The following is a 16,879-nucleotide window of genomic DNA, read 5'->3' as shown; positions in this document are numbered from 1 at the left end:
TGCACCGTAACTAACGTTACGGTCTCTTTGTTTCTATGTCTCGTTTAGCCGGTGGCATTGTTACCCAACCCAGACGGAAACGAGCTAAAACTAGAATAGCAGAAACCTATTAAAGACAGGGTGCGCAGCAGACGGGCTAATATTAGCTAGCTCAGTAACAAAAGCCAAGCCAGGGGGCTCATTCTTGGCCGGCTAACGTTAGCTTAACATAGCGTTTCACAGTACGTGCCAAACATCTGACAACAATTCACTTAGTTCCGCCTCCGACTCTTACCGTATTTCCAATATGTTTTCCAGTTTGCACATTATTTCTTGTTCGTCCGCCATGGTTTCGCAGCCCCTTGTCGTTCAGCTGGCCAGCTCAGTTACCCGTGAGGCCACGGTGGTCTGCTTGTTGATAAAAACACAATAGCCGGTGTGAGCGCGCACATGAGCACGCGCCCGCAATGTGACACCGTGGCTACGTGTGATGAGTAGCAGCACGACCCCTTAAGCACGCACAGCCTGTAATTATAACTGAGATAGAAAGTATCCACTTCCCCTTACATTTACACTCCGATTGAAACAACTTCACACTAATATTAAATAAAACATAAAAGAAACGATATTGTCCTAACTGTAGAATACTGGAGTACAGAAACAACATGGAAAAACAGCACAGTAGTAACAAAGACATACTTGTGCCTGTTCAGTGAGGTGTATTATTAAAGACTGCTGTGGCTGCAGGAATCAGGGTCTTCCCAAAGTGGCCCCCTTCTCACCTCAGTGCTCTACCTGTGCCCGCAGGGTAGTGGGGTGAGGTGACTGAGTGGTTGAGTGATGTCCTGTTCTATTGAAGTAGCAATGCGTGCAGTGGTGCTGGTGTTAAGATCTGTGAGGTTGGGTGTGGCAGTGATGTTATGCATGTGAGATTGGATCAGTTAGTAACTGAAAACATGTCAACAGTGGAACAGTACAGATGGATGGGCTGAATAACTAATAATTTTCATTCAGATATCTGGAGGTAAGAAAATGTCCATGCCAGGTGTTCCCTTGAACAAAATTGCTCCTAATGTTGGTGTGTTATTTAGCCCCTTTCCCAACAGCCTATGCCAATATGGGTAGTACTATTGGATACCTTAGTTTGTTTAGCTTCAGAGACCACTCCCTTCCTGCTATGTTAGAATAAGGCCTGCAACAGTCAATGAGACAGCGATGCCACCCTCTAATTATTTTTGACTGGTGGGCCAGTGGGAAGCCAGGAACTGTATCAGGGTGGCCATGGTGGTCCTACACTGAGCATTACTAATGTACTCTAGATGACCATCCTACATTCAAATAAAATTCTTATCAGACTCTGCAGGTAGGGCACTGGGAGCTGACCTTAATAAGGTTAAACTGTAGGGATCTTGGTTACAAAACCTATTAACAGCTGTTAAAATATCGTGTGTGTCCTCTTTAAGATTATGGTGCAGGGTTTTGAGGTTATTGAAAGCAAACAAAATGTGACGCAGGTCAGAACAGAGCTATTTGCTTTTATTTGGGGGTGCATAAAACGACCTGAATAACAGAATATGTTGACATGGGATGAAAGCCATGTGAGGTGCAGCGAGTGACATGTTAGGACTGTGGAATAGATAAATTAAATGCCCAATAACAGACTTGCCAAATTCATACTGGGATTTTTGGAATAACTCTCTCTAGGCAAGGGAGCTTGCAAAAATATTTGGCAAGGCAGTTTTCCAATATTTATACAGAGAGAAATGAATTACCTTGTTGTGTTTGTTGTGTGTAAACCAAACTTGAGAACATCCAGTCTTATTAAGTGTATTTATCTTGCAGAGCACTGTCACCATTAACCGGACCAAAGCACAAAGGTCTGTCTGTGCACCTTTGCCAGTTAAATGCACTGAATATAGCAAATATTCAAAAATACATCCCTGTTAGCCACAACAAATACTCTTATCTTGATTAGTTAGCAACAAACCTACAGACCAAACACACCACCACACCAGCCCCAAAATCACTGTATGCCATAACAACATATGCTTAAAACATTAACTGGAAGGATTATTAGATTAGCAGAGTGTGCTGGTGCCTTTGCTCCCACTGGAACACCAGGTGCTACTGAGTAACTCTTGATTTTTGTCCATCTATAAATAGGTTTGGGAGACAAAGATTGTGTCTAGGCCCTCAATGAGTGATACACAGCCAAAACGTAATCAAATTCAGAGAAAAAGTCTTCACAGACAGCGAAGGCTGCCTCTGTATAATGTGGGGGCCCCAAGCTGCTATTGGATTAGCTAAGAGAGGTACTTGGGAACAATACAATGGTCCATTCTCATTCAGTATAATCCTTGTAGGTATTGCAAGCAGTTTCATATGACTCCAGAGAGAAAAGGCTACTACAGGCACCTTTCCGAAGAAGTGTTTCGGCTACAGATTAAAAAACTACAAATGTCAACTGTAAGTAGCTACCTTTAATTTTTTCATATCGACTTTTTCACTGTTACATATGTTTTTGCAGTTGTAGTGGTTAGATTGGAATGTGTAAATCTGCTCTGTGATTCAAAAGTAACAAGAGGACATCAGTCCATAGTTTTTAACCTAAAGAAATCATTTTTAGAGAAAAACATATGATGATGTCATGCCTAGCTTCCAGTTGACAAGTTACTGCATTTGCGCTCTTGGATTTATTGTCGTCATGTTATTTAGATAAACAACTGTGGCAAAGTTAAGCCTTCTCTTCCTGTTTTCATAAGTATCCATTGAAGCAGTCAGTCCCCAGAGAATTTTCAGCAAGGCTTGCAACTGTAGAAAGTTATTATTATCATTATTATTACAAGCATGAACCTGTTCAGAACCCAAACGCACAGAAAAAAAAAATATTATGGTGGATTCCTACTCTAAATACGCTCCTTAAAAATTTGTTTATTTATTTTTCATGAATGGTTAACTCATACCAATTCACAAAATGATCCTTTAAAACTCTTTAAGATTAATATTCTGTGTACATAATCAATAGGATGCATTATAAGCAGAGCATCAGAAAATTCAATTAGAACAGCAGTTCCCTGTTTAATCAGTATTTCCCCTATTCATTTTCCGTTGACACTCAGATCCACTCTCCATGTCAATGGATGGATTTAAGCTACAAATCTGCCATACGGTATTTTGAATTGTATATTTAATATAACACATTGTGTTTACTTTAAAATGGTTTAAAACAGAAAGTATGTACTTGAACGCTTGTTAAATTAGGGGGCGTGGCTCTGTTGTAGTCCGCTTTAGATGATGTGCAACACTGTGATTGTCTTATAGACATCCCTTCAAATAAATCTGTGTATTTGAGTCAAGTCAGACAACCGTAATCATAGATTTAGACATCCCAGAAAAGTTATGTCCATTGATATGGCAGGGGGATCTGAATGGGTTAATATAAGCTCTGCCTTGCTTTATTAATCACAGCTATATTTGTAGGGAATGGATCAATCAATTTCTAATCTATACTGCTTTTTTTCTGTTTTACAAGTCAGTTTATACCAGCAACTGCAGATATGTGTTCATGGTTTGATACAAATATTCAAGATTGATGCTTTATGGGTGTCACTGCGTTTGACCAAGCCGCTAATATTTATACATCATGGCATGAACCCCATGTTCTCAGTGAAGTCTAAAATATACTGTGGGCTTCATTTTTTGATTGTAGTCCCCACCAACCTCTTGTGATTGGATGCTCCTGGTTGAACAGAAGAATGTAAGAACCACTCTTTTTGGTCATTTTGCTGTCAAAGAACCAAGAAATTTAGCATTGTTTCAACGATCAAACTAAACTATCACAGATTTGGTAGTTCTTTTTTTTTCACCCAGCTGTTGCTCTGCATGCTCCTTGATGCTTCTCCAGTAACACAGAGGAACGAGCAGCAGGGATATTTTGCCCCCTGTGGCTCAGTGTGAGTGTTTTCTCTGGCAGATAAATGTCCGGGTTACAACCATGGACGCTGAGCTGGAGTTTGCCATCCTGCCCAGCACAACTGGCAAGCAGCTTTTTGACCAGGTAAGCTGCTATGCATTTACAATCAAGCAGGTGATCCAACAGACAAACGTGTAACTGTGTTACTCATTGGTGTGTTAAGATAGTGAAGACTATCGGGCTGAGGGAAACCTGGTTCTTTGGCCTCCAGTATCAGGACAGCAAAGGCTTCTCCACCTGGCTCAAGCTGAACAAGAGGGTGAGAAGAAAGTTTTGCGTGTGTGTTTTGCATCCCACGATGGCATAACTTTTAAATGAAGATGTCATCATGCTTATGGTTATGCTACTTTGTCACCCCATTGAGGCTAATTAGCACATATTTTTCTTCATTCCGGCATCCCTCTGCTGTGGGGTGCCAATCCCAGGTGACAGCTCAAGATGTGAAGAGGGACAACCCTTTGCTGATTAAGTTCAGGGCCAAGTTTTACCCTGAGGATGTCGCGGATGAGCTGATCCAGGAGGCAACACAGCGCCTCTTCTTTCTGCAGGTTGGAGATGAGCACATGCACAAAGACACTGACAATTTTTAAAGGGGAAACATGGAATAGAAATGACTCCTCATCACCGTTTTCAATTAGATGGCACCGTGTTTTATTCATATACATTGAGAGGGATCCAGATACATTCCTTCACTATGAATATATGCTAATAGAAGAGTAAAATTACTGTTAAAACAAAAATAGGAATCAGATAAATGTGCTTTGAGAATTTGGACAATACCACAATGTGATTAATGCTTTCTTATGCAAGTGTGGCACCCTGCAGACGCAACAATAAATAACGTATCTCAATCAAAACAAAACCTTAACGACCAGTGGGAGTTCCGTAATGAGTCATGCAGAACCCATTAACCCTCACAGGTCTTTCATGAGGGAATGGATGCACACAAAAAAGGATCCAGGTGCAGTAAATATACACAAAAAGACATAGGATTTCTCTCTCTGTGAGTTACATCAATACTTTATCTGAGTGTATGATACCTTTATACAGACAGTATCATAAAACATTTGGGAATTGTGTTAAAGCAGAACTATCTGTCTCATGTCTTCATTTTAGGTTAAGGAATCCATCCTAAATGATGACATATACTGTCCACCTGAGACTGCGGTGCTCTTGGCCTCGTATGCAGTTCAGGTAAAACAAGGAGACTATAGGAAAGACTATCACGTACCGGGATACCTCACAAGAGAGAAGCTGCTTCCACAGAGGTACTACGTCCTGTGGTTATAAGTGTCAACCAAAGTTCAACTTAATTCTGACTTTAGTCATCTGAATTCTAACTGGTGTGTCGTCCTTACTGATAAAACCAGGGTTTTAGAGCAGCACAAGCTGAATAAAAGTCAGTGGGAGGAAAGGATCCAGGTGTGGCATCAAGAGCACAAGGGAATGCTGAGGTACTGCAGTCTCACAACAAAAAGTCTTTATTGCATTTTTTTGCAAACAGGTGTTCTGTAACTCATTAAATTACTCCATCCCCACAGAGAAGATGCCATGGTGGAGTACCTGAAGATAGCCCAGGATCTGGAGATGTATGGGGTCAACTACTTTAACATCAAGAACAAGAAAGGATCAGAACTGTGGTTGGGAGTGGATGCCCTGGGGCTGAACATCTATGACAAAAAGGACAAGTAGGTCCCAGTTTAGAAATGTGCATGTCTTTGACAAACTTGTTGTGAATCATTATATGCTTACTGCTGTATGCTCATGTATGGATGAATTCTTCCGTCTTTGGTGACCCCTGACCTTTCATCTTGCATGAAAAGGAGGTTTTGTGAAATGTCTCAACAGTGGATTTTCACAAAATGTCGTTCAGATATCCATGGTGACAGATCTTAATGACAACTTGATTTATTGCCATCAATTTTTGTACAGACATCCATGATCCCCAGAGGATGAATCCCACTGACCTTGGTGTCCCCTGACTTTTCATTCAGCACTACCAGCAGCAGGTCAAATTTTGGCCTAATCAGTAAAATGGATTGACATCTAAAAGATGTTTAGGCACAGAATTTTGTATAGACAGTCATGATTCCCAAGACATAACGTCTAACGTCTTTGGTGTTCCCCTAATTTTTTTCTCTAGTGCCACCATCAGGTTGAAATTTTTGATTCAGTTTTGGTATATACATCCATGTTCCTAACAAGATTAATGGTACAGTAATTACTTTGGTGATACTTTCATTTAATCGATTTAGTTACAAGGACAAAGCAGATGATTTAACATTACTGTAAATATGCTAGTGTTAGCCAGCTGGCCAATTTTCAGCTGTGTTGGCAAGATGTTTTGAAACTAGAGCAACAGGAAACAGAAGAACATTAGTAGAGTAATACATCAACAATATCCCATCTTCAGTACTTGTAGACATTCAAGCAAGCAACAAGAAGCAACAATACCCAGCCAAGCAAATCTGATTAGCAGTTGTTGATTCATGCAGAGCAGCAGTAAGCATTAAAACATCAATTAAAGGGGCGCCCAGTAGCTCAGTTAGTAGAGTGGGCGCCCCATGTGCAGAGGCTACGTCCTCGCCGCAGCGACTGTGGGTTTGATTCCAGCGTCAGCCCTTTGCTGCATGTCATCCCCTCTCTCTTCCCCTTTCACGCTTAAGCTGTCCTTTCTTTAATAAAGGCAAAAAGCCCCCCCAAAAAACCCCAAAAACATAAATAACATACAACAATCATAATGCAGATCCTAATAAAAAAGGTTGCAGTTATTAGTTGGTAAAATGATATGACACAACAAACACATGCAGCACTGAGTTATAGGACACAACGATAGAAGAGCATGCCAGATTGTTATGAGGTACTTTTAAATATTTCATACCAAAGCATCTGAGTTTGCCAAGACAACGGACAAGTGGCAGCAGATTAGCGGTCAGAAATAACAGCAACAACTAGAAGGGTACTTGGAAAGCGCAGACCTCTACCAAGGCCCAGTTCTCTATCTTGCAGTGTTAATGAAAGTGAAAAGTGTTTTGAATCCGCTTTAAAAATTAGTCCCACCATGGTCCATGTTATACCCTTTTCAGTTTTATGAAAGTTTTGAGAAAATCAGGCCAGTAGTTTTCTCTGTGATCCTTCTGACAAACACACCAAACCAAAGAAAAAAACAAAAAAAAATATGATCTCCTTGGTTGAGGATTAATAAAATTACCATATGAATAAAAAATGTTCACGTATGACTTTTCAGAAACTATGCCTTGAGAATTTGTGTGAAGGTTTGTCAGATGGCATCGTTTCTTTTTTTCAGTTGGTAGGATATTCCACAGTCGAGAAGCTCTTAAGGAAAAGCGTGATGGCTGAATGAGTTGAACCTGTAAAGATTTACATAGTTCCCTCTCACACCACATCTTCCGGATCTGTTGTTGAATGTTTCTGTTTAATAGAAGTACTACATGATGGAGGAGCCTTCCTTTAGGGTCTTAAACATTAGGCAGATGTTAGTGTACTTTATTAGTTGTTCTCATCTAAGGGTGTTCTATTTTTAAAGAATGTTGCAACAATAGTAAGAATTGGGTTTTCTCTCACTTTGAGAGCCAGCATGTCCACAGAGAAAAATGGGCTTAAGTGCTATATCTTTTGCTTGAGTAAAATTTGTCATAGAGTAAGTAGGAAATATTCTTTGCATTCATATGGTGCTTTCTTTCCTGCTGTTGTTTTTAGGCAGCTTCTTTTGTACCTAAAGCTAGCCAGATTGTATTTGATTATTTGCATTGGGCCTACTTTTTCACTTGCAGTTTGGAGGACAAGGTGGAGTCAAGGATAATGCCAAGATATTTTACACAAGAGATCTTTAAAAAATATACAGACAGTATTCTTACCATAAAGAAATTAAGCCATTTAGTTACATTCATCTGTGTTACACTGGGTTTAGCTACTGCTTGTTCCTTGTTTTGTTTTTGTTTTTTTGCATGGATATAAATTATAGTGTCATCTGCATATCTGAACTTCACACCATGTGCAGACAAAAAGTAAATCATTTAAATATAAGCTGAACAGGAGAGTTCTGCACAAACAGGATGCTGCACATTTAACTTTAAATTTCAAAATTCTTGTGCTATCATCAGGTAAAAGTGTCAATATGTGCAACTCTGGTTTATGACCAGATAATTGTAAAATTCATGACATCCCCAACAGTGCTAATTAACCAATGTTAGCATGCCAATATACCTAACTAAGCATAAGAACATGGTAAACCTGTGCAGCATCAGCATATGCATCGTCAATGACGTTAGCATTTAGCTCAAAGTACTTCTGTGCCTAAGTACAACCTCACAGAGCTGCTTGGCTGTAGACTTCCTTTGTGTCATCATAACTGTTTTTCACTGTGTATAAAGACAATAACAACCTCTCTTAATAGATCACACTGGTAAACCATGCCTATATTTTACAGGATGACCCCAAAGATTGGCTTCCCGTGGAGTGAGATCCGAAATATTTCCTTCAATGACAAGAAGTTTGTCATCAAACCAATTGACAAGAAAGCTCCGGTATGCCAAAAAAACATTATTATTACAGGTTAAATAACAGCAGTTAAAATCTATGAAGCATATCATTACACGCAATACAACAAAGGCCACATTAAAAGTGAGTTTGGTTTGAAAGATATGCGCTATTTTTACCAAATACCTTAAGTCAGCTTTGTGCAGCTTGATTGTATGTTGAACTGTGAGCTTATCTTGGCTTAATTCAATTCATGGATGTTTGTGGTGGGATTAAATAGCTGCTCCCTCTCCAGTCCTTGAGATTTTATAAGTAGTAGCCTATTCATTATCTTCGCATTAGTAATTTTTTATGAGAACATTTTACAACTGCAAGATCCTACAAGTGCCTCTTCAAAGATATGCCTATTCATATTTACTCACTGCAACAACAAACAGGAGATGTGACTGAATCTCCTATCCTTGATACTGGAGAAACAACCAATTTTGCAAATGCATAAATTACACAAGTAATGTAATGAGAGCAGCTGCTACTTGATCTCACTCATAAACAGGAATTTAGCCTCAATTTGCCTACAAGCACATACTTCAGGAAAGCATCCAAGAGTTTAGAAAAATTTGCAAAATTCTTCCAAACAAAACTATCCCTTCAGGATATAAACCCACTCTTAACAGTAAAACAGATCTGAGATGCTATGTGTCATAAGTCACTGATTGCTGATTTTTGTGCTAAAGGACTTTGTTTTCTACGTGCCTCGTCTTCGCATCAACAAACGTATTCTGGCACTGTGCATGGGGAATCACGACCTGTACATGCGTAGACGTAAACCTGACACCATTGAGGTGCAGCAGATGAAGGCCCAGGCCAGGGAGGAGAAGAACAAGAGGCAGATGGAGAGGTAAGGAAGAAAGACATAATGAAGGCTTTTTTTTCTTCAAGTTTACAGTGTGTTCTCTCTGCTTTAAGAAAGAACTGTCAGGAGATATAGTTTTTTTTTCAGATGTGTATTTATGCACAATTCTCCTGTCAGGGCTCTGCTCGAGAGTGAGAAAAAAAAGCGCGAAAATGCTGAGAAGGAAACAGAGAAGATTGCTCGTGAGACCATGGAGCTGATGGAGAGATTGAGACAGATTGAAGAGCAGACAAAGAGAGCTCAAGATGGTCTGACAACTTTCTGAATACAAATGTTTCTCAAGTTGAATTTTATTTTTTCTGTTTAAGAACATCAAAAGAATGGCAGAGTATATTGAAATATTTGTCATTTTTAAGATCCCTGCTAAGCTTATATGCTATGAGGGAGTCTCTGGGTATATGTGTATGATGATTGCTCTGCACATGTGTGTTTCAGAGCTGGAGGAGCAGACTCGCAGGGCTCTTGAGTTAGAGAAGGAGAGGACAATTGCTCAGGAGGAGGCAGAACGCCTGGACAAGGACCGCAGAGCTGCAGTGGAAGCTAAAGCAGCCTTACTTCACCAGTCTGAAACACAGATCAAGAGCCAAGAAAGCCTGGTACGCAAAAAACAAAACACTCCTTCGTGCTGCGTCTAATTACAGTCTAATTGGATCGATTTAATTATAAGGTGGATTCACTCCAATCTTAAAAATGGAAAAACTGGCTGCTGTTATCATCATTCAGCCTGAGATTAATTAACTTTATTCCCATCATCAAGGAGTCCTTATGCTGTATTTACATATATTGATCAAGTCCACCTCTAAGCTAGAAAAACATATTGATGTCATCTAGTAGATACACAAATTCAGCTTGATAGTATATTTGAAATTATTCACATTTTTTAGCGGATTGAATAGACAGGCAATTACCCCGAGCCATGATGCTGCATAACATGTACCTGCATGCACAGACAAACACACACATACTCTCTCCAACACACGTGCATCCACAGACAGAGCACAATGACCTCAGATCAGGAGCACTCTTAACTCTGTTCCCATTTGTGTGCCTGTGTGTATAGGCCACTGAGCTGGCAGAGCTTACCTCTAAGATCTCCCAGCTGGAGGACGCCAAAAAGAAAAAGGACGAGGAAGCGAATAGATGGCAGAAAAGGGTGAGAATTAATGAAAGAGCCAGAGCAGGATAAAGGATGATTCAAACATAAGCAAAGAGGGATGTCTGGCACTTCTAAGTGTTGGGCTCCGGGTGAAGTAGAAGCAAGACGTTAACCTCAAATAAGTATATCAGTAGACTTTCAAATAGTGATTGTGTGAATTTTATGGGTGTCACTGAATTATCCCAGGCAGCGAAACCTCAGCTCTGTGACTATTACAAACCATTATATGTATAGTATGGAAATTTTACTTTGACCTAAAGTGTATGCAAATCTTCAAATAAGATGTGCTATACTGAAGTTGCAGTCACCACATTATTTTGTTTATTTAATTTATACATTTATTCTGAAGGACAGGGCACATTGATCAGCATAACTGTAAATGTGCCAGTGTGAGCCAAAAGGCAAATTTTCAACCATTTGCCTCTCTGCCTTATGTTAAGTTGACCTTTTAAACAAGAAAACAAAATGCACAACAAATAACATTAGAATTGGAAGAAGAAAACACGAAGGGCTAAATGGGATAAAAAGCATAGAAGAGTGAGGAAAAAAAGAAAATTAGAAACGATCATAGCACAGGGACAGATCTGTGAAAAAAACGGACGCATTTCTCTGCCTACTCTGTTGTCTTATCTAATGGCCTTACTGCACTTGAATGAAAACAACCAATCAGAGCAGAAGGGTCTCTAACACAGCTGTCAATCACATCATTCACTGTTTATGAACTGGGGTCAAATTGTCACACTAGGCAGCACTGATTAAATATAAATCAGAAATCTGATTCTGCACATTTTCTGTTTCTCACCCCAGATTTTTTCAGAAACATATTTTAGTGTACTGTTAAGCTGTAAAATGAGAAAATACGTCTCGCCGGCGGGAGGGGGATGCTTGGTGCTTCGGTCAATCATTTCCAACTTGGCGGCCGGGTCACACACTTTCTCATTTTTCAGCTTAACAGTTCCCTTCAATATATTTCTGAAAACATTTGAGGCCAGAAATAGGCAATGCAGTAACAGAATCTTGATATATTTGGTCAGCACCGCCTAGTTTGACAGTTTGACAGCAGTTTATGGAGTGATTGACATGATTAACAGCTGTGTTAGTGACTCCTTGGCTGACTGGTTGTTTTTGATGCGCCACGGTCGATTCTAGTGAGTGCCATTAGTGACAGCAGGAGAGACATGATTTATTTTTTTTCACAGATGATCTGTCTCATGTACTTCTTTCAGAATATAGTGACAGTTTCAGCACATTAGAGTTATTGTCATAAAAGTTACCAACTGCAGCTTTAACAAAACAGACAATCAACAATAATAATATAATATGTTAATATGTTATAATATGAAAACAAGTCACATTTCAGAAGACACTGCAAAAGCTGATAGTCAGCGCAAGCAGTTTAAACACGACAGCATAAAATCATATTATATTACAGAAGACAGATAAAACCATAAGGGATGCAATCTGACCAAAAAACAAAAACAAACAAACAAACAAAACGAAGAAAAGAGAAAATGAGAAAATCAAACAGTGACTTGGTTATTTTTTAAGCCAAGTTTTAAGACTATGTGCAAAAGAACGGTAAGAATCACCAGGTCGTATATTTAACAGAAGGATATTCCCAAACTTGCAAACTCTCTTAAAAGCCATCAAGCTAAAATATATTTCCTCCTTGGGACATCTATGTCTCCTTTTACTCTAGAATTTGTTTTCTCTACCCAATATTTTTTTTTAGATGGATGTAGTAAATGGAGCAGGTTCTTATCTATTGATATTTTTGAATATTAAACAAGCATTGTAATATTTGATAAGATTTTCCCTGCAAAGGAGACTATGTCTAAGAAGTATATAACAGTGATGGTTAATTTTAGATTTTTTATCCCAGACCTTGACAGATGTTAATATACAGATGGAACAGGCTTTAATATTGTAGTAAGAGACCAAGTGCTTTTACAGTAGCTTATATGCAAAAAAATTATAGCATGGAAATAAATTGGATAAAAAAATAACAGCTTCAGGTGTCAGAGTTTTTTAATAAATCAAAAATTGTTTAGGCTTTGCAGCACCTTGCTTATCTTGTTTTTTCTTTTGAAGCACAGAGCTGAATCTAAGATGACACCAAGGTATCTGAAGCTGGAAACAACTTCCAGCTTCTCATCTAATACTGAATGTTACTCACCCTCATTTCTGTTTTTGAATGGGAGACTGCGATGCTGATAAATGACTATAGTCATACAAGACAACATATTTGGGAAATGTTGCCTTCATGATTGACTTCTGTTCCAAAACATCTTAACCCAGAAATTAGCAGGCTACCCAAATTATAATGTGTCATGGTAGTTTTGGGATGATTTATATATTTGTTAATGTTTAGGGAGACAAAAAAGTAGCCTACAATTTTTGTGTAGTGTGGTTCAAATGCTTCTTGAAGTAGTACTAAAATATGAGGTAAAAGTATCCCAATTCTCCACCCAGATATCTTTTATTCTCAAAAAGCACTATTTCAAGTTTGTGGCACAGATAATTTTCTCAGAATAGGAGCACCATGTTTCAAATCATGTTTTGGAACAAATCCAATATTGCACTTTAATATCCAACCAAAGCTCTTACTGCGAGATATGTGTGTCGACAGGCGATGGTGGTTGAAGCTGATTTGGAGCGAACCAAAGAGGAGCTGAAGAGTAAACTCATGGGTGTCCACATCCAGGATTCAGTCCACTCTCATATGCACGAGCACGATGAGACGGATGAGAGCAGCGCAGAGGCGAGCGCCGAGCTGACTTCTCCTGGCATGGTCAGAGATCGCAGCGAGGAGGAGAGAGTAACAGAGGCCCAGAAGAACCAGAGGCTGCAGAAAAACCTCAAGGTAAGGTTAAGTGAATATAATCAAATTTCCTACTTTGCGAATTTGCTGTTCTCTTACTCACCGGCAGGTCAGAAGTCATGTTCACCTGGAGATTAGCAGTCCCTGGGCTGTCCTGGAGCTCTTAAGAGTGCAGACAAATGAATCAGAGAATGCCTTCGATTTTCCAATTCAGTGGTTCAAGGTTTAGTAAATAAGGCGCTCTGTAAATTGGGAACCACTCCAGCTGAATGCTGGGACCAGTGCATCATTGCTTCAATCTGCAGTTAGACTCATGGCCACTAGATTATAGCGCCAACAGAACAAGCCATAAATTAAAACAAGCACCCAATTCCCCTGTCAAAATACAAATTGTTTTACATCATATGCATTTTAAGCCAAGCTACACTCTAAAAAGTAATTCAGGGAACCTACAACCGCCTAATTAAATGCAAGGTTGAGGAATAAAAATTCTAGTTTATTGAGCTAGATAAACCTTTTAAGTTACAAACATAATTTTGATGAGTTGTGTAGACATAATTATGTTGAGAATTACATCAACTTAATATTGTGTAAATTATAACTCAAATTTATGTGTTAATATATTCAAAACAAAACGGTAGTTGTAGTAAGATAGTGAAATTCTCCTCCCTCAGTTCGGGATTTGAAATCCCCTTCCCTGACCACTTAAACTGCCTGGGCACATTTAGACAGTGAAGACTTTGTTAGGAACCTGCAGGCGAAACAACTATGACATTAAGGCCATTTCTTGCTTAAAATCTTGTGTTTTGCTTGCAGCTATTAAGTAAAGACTACTTAAAATGCCTTTGATTTGTTACTTTTTTGTAGCTGAGCCAATTTTGTTTTTAGAGTATAAAGAGAGCGCTCTGTGGTAATGTTGATCTGTCAGTTGTATTGAAATAACCCAGTACTACTGGATGGATTGCAATGCAATTTATACAGGTATTCATGGTCTCCAGAGGATGAGTCCTGCTGACCTTGATGATTCCTTTACTTTTCTTCTTGTGCCACCATGAGGTTGATATTTCTGGGTCACAGTAAAAATATTTAAACTTATTTTACAGGTAATAGGGCTGTTCCTGACTTTTTTTCATATAGAATTTGAGCGGGGTTAGACAGGATGTTCAGAGTGATAGTGACTTACACATCATGTACACAAGCCAAGTTTGCCCTCCAAGCTAATGCATGCTAACTGCACTCATGAGGGATCAGGGATGTGCAACAACATTTTTGCCGACATTAGACAAAATGTTAGCATGCAAAGAGGCTAAATTAAGATAGTAGATCTGGTAAATTACTATCAAATATTAACTGCACTGTGAGCTTGTCTGTGTGCTGACATTAGCATTTAGCTCAAAGCACCGCTGTGCCTAAGTGCAGCCTCACAGAGCCGCTGGCTGTTGACTTCTTGTCTTGTTTTTAGAGAATCTCTGGCTCTCAGTCACTGCCTTAATAATTAATCATAACTGTTTCATTTATAACTTATTAGCCTTGGATTTATAAGTAAGGTATGGGGAAACGTGTGTCGTAAGCTTAAATCAAACTGAGCCGTTGTGGCTGCCACTTCCTTGTCCCACCTGTAACAGTTTGTAATTTGAAAAGCACATTTTTGTTGCTTTTGTGAGCTTTTTTAAAGGTGTTTTGATACATTCACGGTGTTACCTGTTGACACAGTGATATAGAGCTTTTGACTCTGCTGTAAAGATGGCAGCTTAATTGCCACCAAAAAGATTGTGCATCACCGAGAACATTGTTGTGGGTACATTATCATTCTTTTGGTTTCATTCAACTTGCAAATCTCATCCAGACTGAGGCCTATAACAAATGAAAGGGAATTGTTCTCTATCTCACAGTGAAAACATGATGTTGCATAGAAGACTCAACACAAAACTGGACTTAATAACTATGGACAATGGATTGTTTTCGGATGGGGATTGAAGGGGAGTACAGGGGTGACAGGAGAAGGGCAAGGCTTCTGAATAGTCTCCCAAAGAGTCTCAGGAAAGAGGATCTCATTCACTGTGTTTGTGTTCTCTTTCAGTTCCTGAGCACTGAGCTGGCTGGAGCTGTAGATGAGAGCAAAAAGACCCCAAATGACCTGATCCACGCTGAGAATGTGAAGGCGGGCCGTGACAAATACAAGACCTTACGTCAGATTCGTCAGGGCAACACCAAACAACGCATTGATGAATTTGAGTCTATGTGAGAGGGGCTGCTGAAGGCCCACTCAGACTGAAGGCGAGATGAGGATAGAAGATAAAATTGGACACGTGGAGAGATTTTTAGAAGTATAGGTGCAAATTATTGCATAGGTAGAAAATTTACCAGACAGGTCAAAATATATATCACCTTTAATGTGCATGATTTTAATGCCGTTTAATCTGTAAACAAGTCATAAGTGACAGCTGTTCAAAACACATTTTTAATTTCATAGGAACAAAAACCACATTCATGGTCTACTTCGGTGTTGCAAACCTACGCTGTGAGACAAACGTAATCCACGCTGTCATTTTTGAAAAAGGTTTGCTGTTGTCAATCTTATGGCACACATTTGCAATTTCAAAATGCCAACTAGTTTAAACTTCACTGAAATTGATTAATGAAAGCATAGACATTTAAGGCACTTACATCTAAATGTTAAATCCTCTATTCTTTATCACAGAAATAAAATACACAGAAACACCATCAGAGTGTTGTTTGTGCATCCATATGAATGAGGACACATCGCCGTCATTGTGTCTAATGAGGCAAACTGCTAAAAGCTGTCATCAAAAACAATTATTACCCATTAACAACCTTAAACAGATGTTTGTCTATCCAATATAAATAAACAAAAATTTAAAAAAGTGACATTGCCACTGATGTTACAAATGGCATCCCCAGAAATCTTTCATAGGGGTGGCTGCATGAGGCCACTGGAAATTTTGGGGTGGCACAACAAAACCGAAAGCTTTAACTAAATTTCAGAAACAAATTTCTGATGCTGCAGTGTATGGGCTAGTTGAAAATTATGTCTATATGGACAGGTAAAGGTTCCTGTGTAAAGGATTTAGGGGCATCTATTGGCAGGAATGGTATATAATATTCATTACTATCCCTTAATTTGTTTATAATCACCTAAAAATAAGAATTGTTGCATTTTCATTACCGTAGAATGAGCTGTTTATATCTTCATACGGAGCAGGGTCCTCTTCCATGGAGTCCAACATGTTGTTCTACAGTAGCCCAGAACGGACAAACCAAACACTATTTCTAGATACGGCCATTGACAGGGCCACTCACTGCTATAGGCTATGCCACTAAATCCTACACACCTGACATGTAAGGAATCACATGAGGATATACTGTGGTTTCTTATTTAACAGTTAATGCTAATAATAATCTGTTGTGCATAGACTTATAGTAATAATGTTTTAGTGTTTGATGTTTCTGCACTGTTGGGGAGTAACTAATTAAATGTAATTAATTACAAAACAAATAAAAAACTGTAATCACTTA

General features: G+C 39.0%; 2 protein-coding genes across 4 annotated transcripts in view; one reads left to right on the top strand and one right to left on the bottom strand.

Moving 5' to 3' along the window:
* zc4h2 (zinc finger, C4H2 domain containing) overlaps positions 1-449 on the bottom strand; it is an 8,350-nt gene extending 7,901 nt beyond the window's left edge. Inside the window, exon 1 of the mRNA XM_042493944.2 lies at positions 275-449. Within this exon, the coding sequence (XP_042349878.1) occupies positions 275-327 (53 nt within the window). The 5' untranslated portion in view covers positions 328-449. The remainder of the gene's footprint in view (positions 1-274) is intronic.
* LOC121948525 (moesin a-like) overlaps positions 1-16,879 on the top strand; it is a 17,457-nt gene extending 578 nt beyond the window's left edge. Inside the window, exons 2-16 of one of the 3 annotated variants that reach the window (XM_042493942.2) lie at positions 2,343-2,445; positions 3,689-3,736; positions 3,953-4,036; positions 4,116-4,211; positions 4,378-4,500; positions 5,069-5,220; positions 5,323-5,406; positions 5,494-5,640; positions 8,403-8,499; positions 9,187-9,350; positions 9,483-9,613; positions 9,801-9,961; positions 10,426-10,518; positions 13,151-13,384; positions 15,423-16,879. In XM_042493942.2, coding sequence (XP_042349876.1) covers positions 2,362-2,445; positions 3,689-3,736; positions 3,953-4,036; positions 4,116-4,211; positions 4,378-4,500; positions 5,069-5,220; positions 5,323-5,406; positions 5,494-5,640; positions 8,403-8,499; positions 9,187-9,350; positions 9,483-9,613; positions 9,801-9,961; positions 10,426-10,518; positions 13,151-13,384; positions 15,423-15,587 — 1,863 coding nt within the window. In that variant the 5' untranslated portion in view covers positions 2,343-2,361 and the 3' untranslated portion in view covers positions 15,588-16,879. The remainder of the gene's footprint in view (positions 1-2,342; positions 2,446-3,688; positions 3,737-3,952; positions 4,037-4,115; positions 4,212-4,377; positions 4,501-5,068; positions 5,221-5,322; positions 5,407-5,493; positions 5,641-8,402; positions 8,500-9,186; positions 9,351-9,482; positions 9,614-9,800; positions 9,962-10,425; positions 10,519-13,150; positions 13,385-15,422) is intronic. The other 2 variants (XM_042493941.2, XM_088081309.1) reach the window with 2 other exon arrangements.

The sequence above is a fragment of the Plectropomus leopardus genome, chromosome 8 (genome assembly GCF_026936395.1).
Source record: "Plectropomus leopardus strain MGB_pleo_1.0 chromosome 8, ASM2693639v1, whole genome shotgun sequence".
NCBI classification, from domain to species: Eukaryota; Metazoa; Chordata; class Actinopteri; order Perciformes; family Serranidae; genus Plectropomus; species Plectropomus leopardus.
Note: the sequence above shows the minus strand (reverse complement) of the source record. Positions and strands in the feature narration are given on the sequence as shown.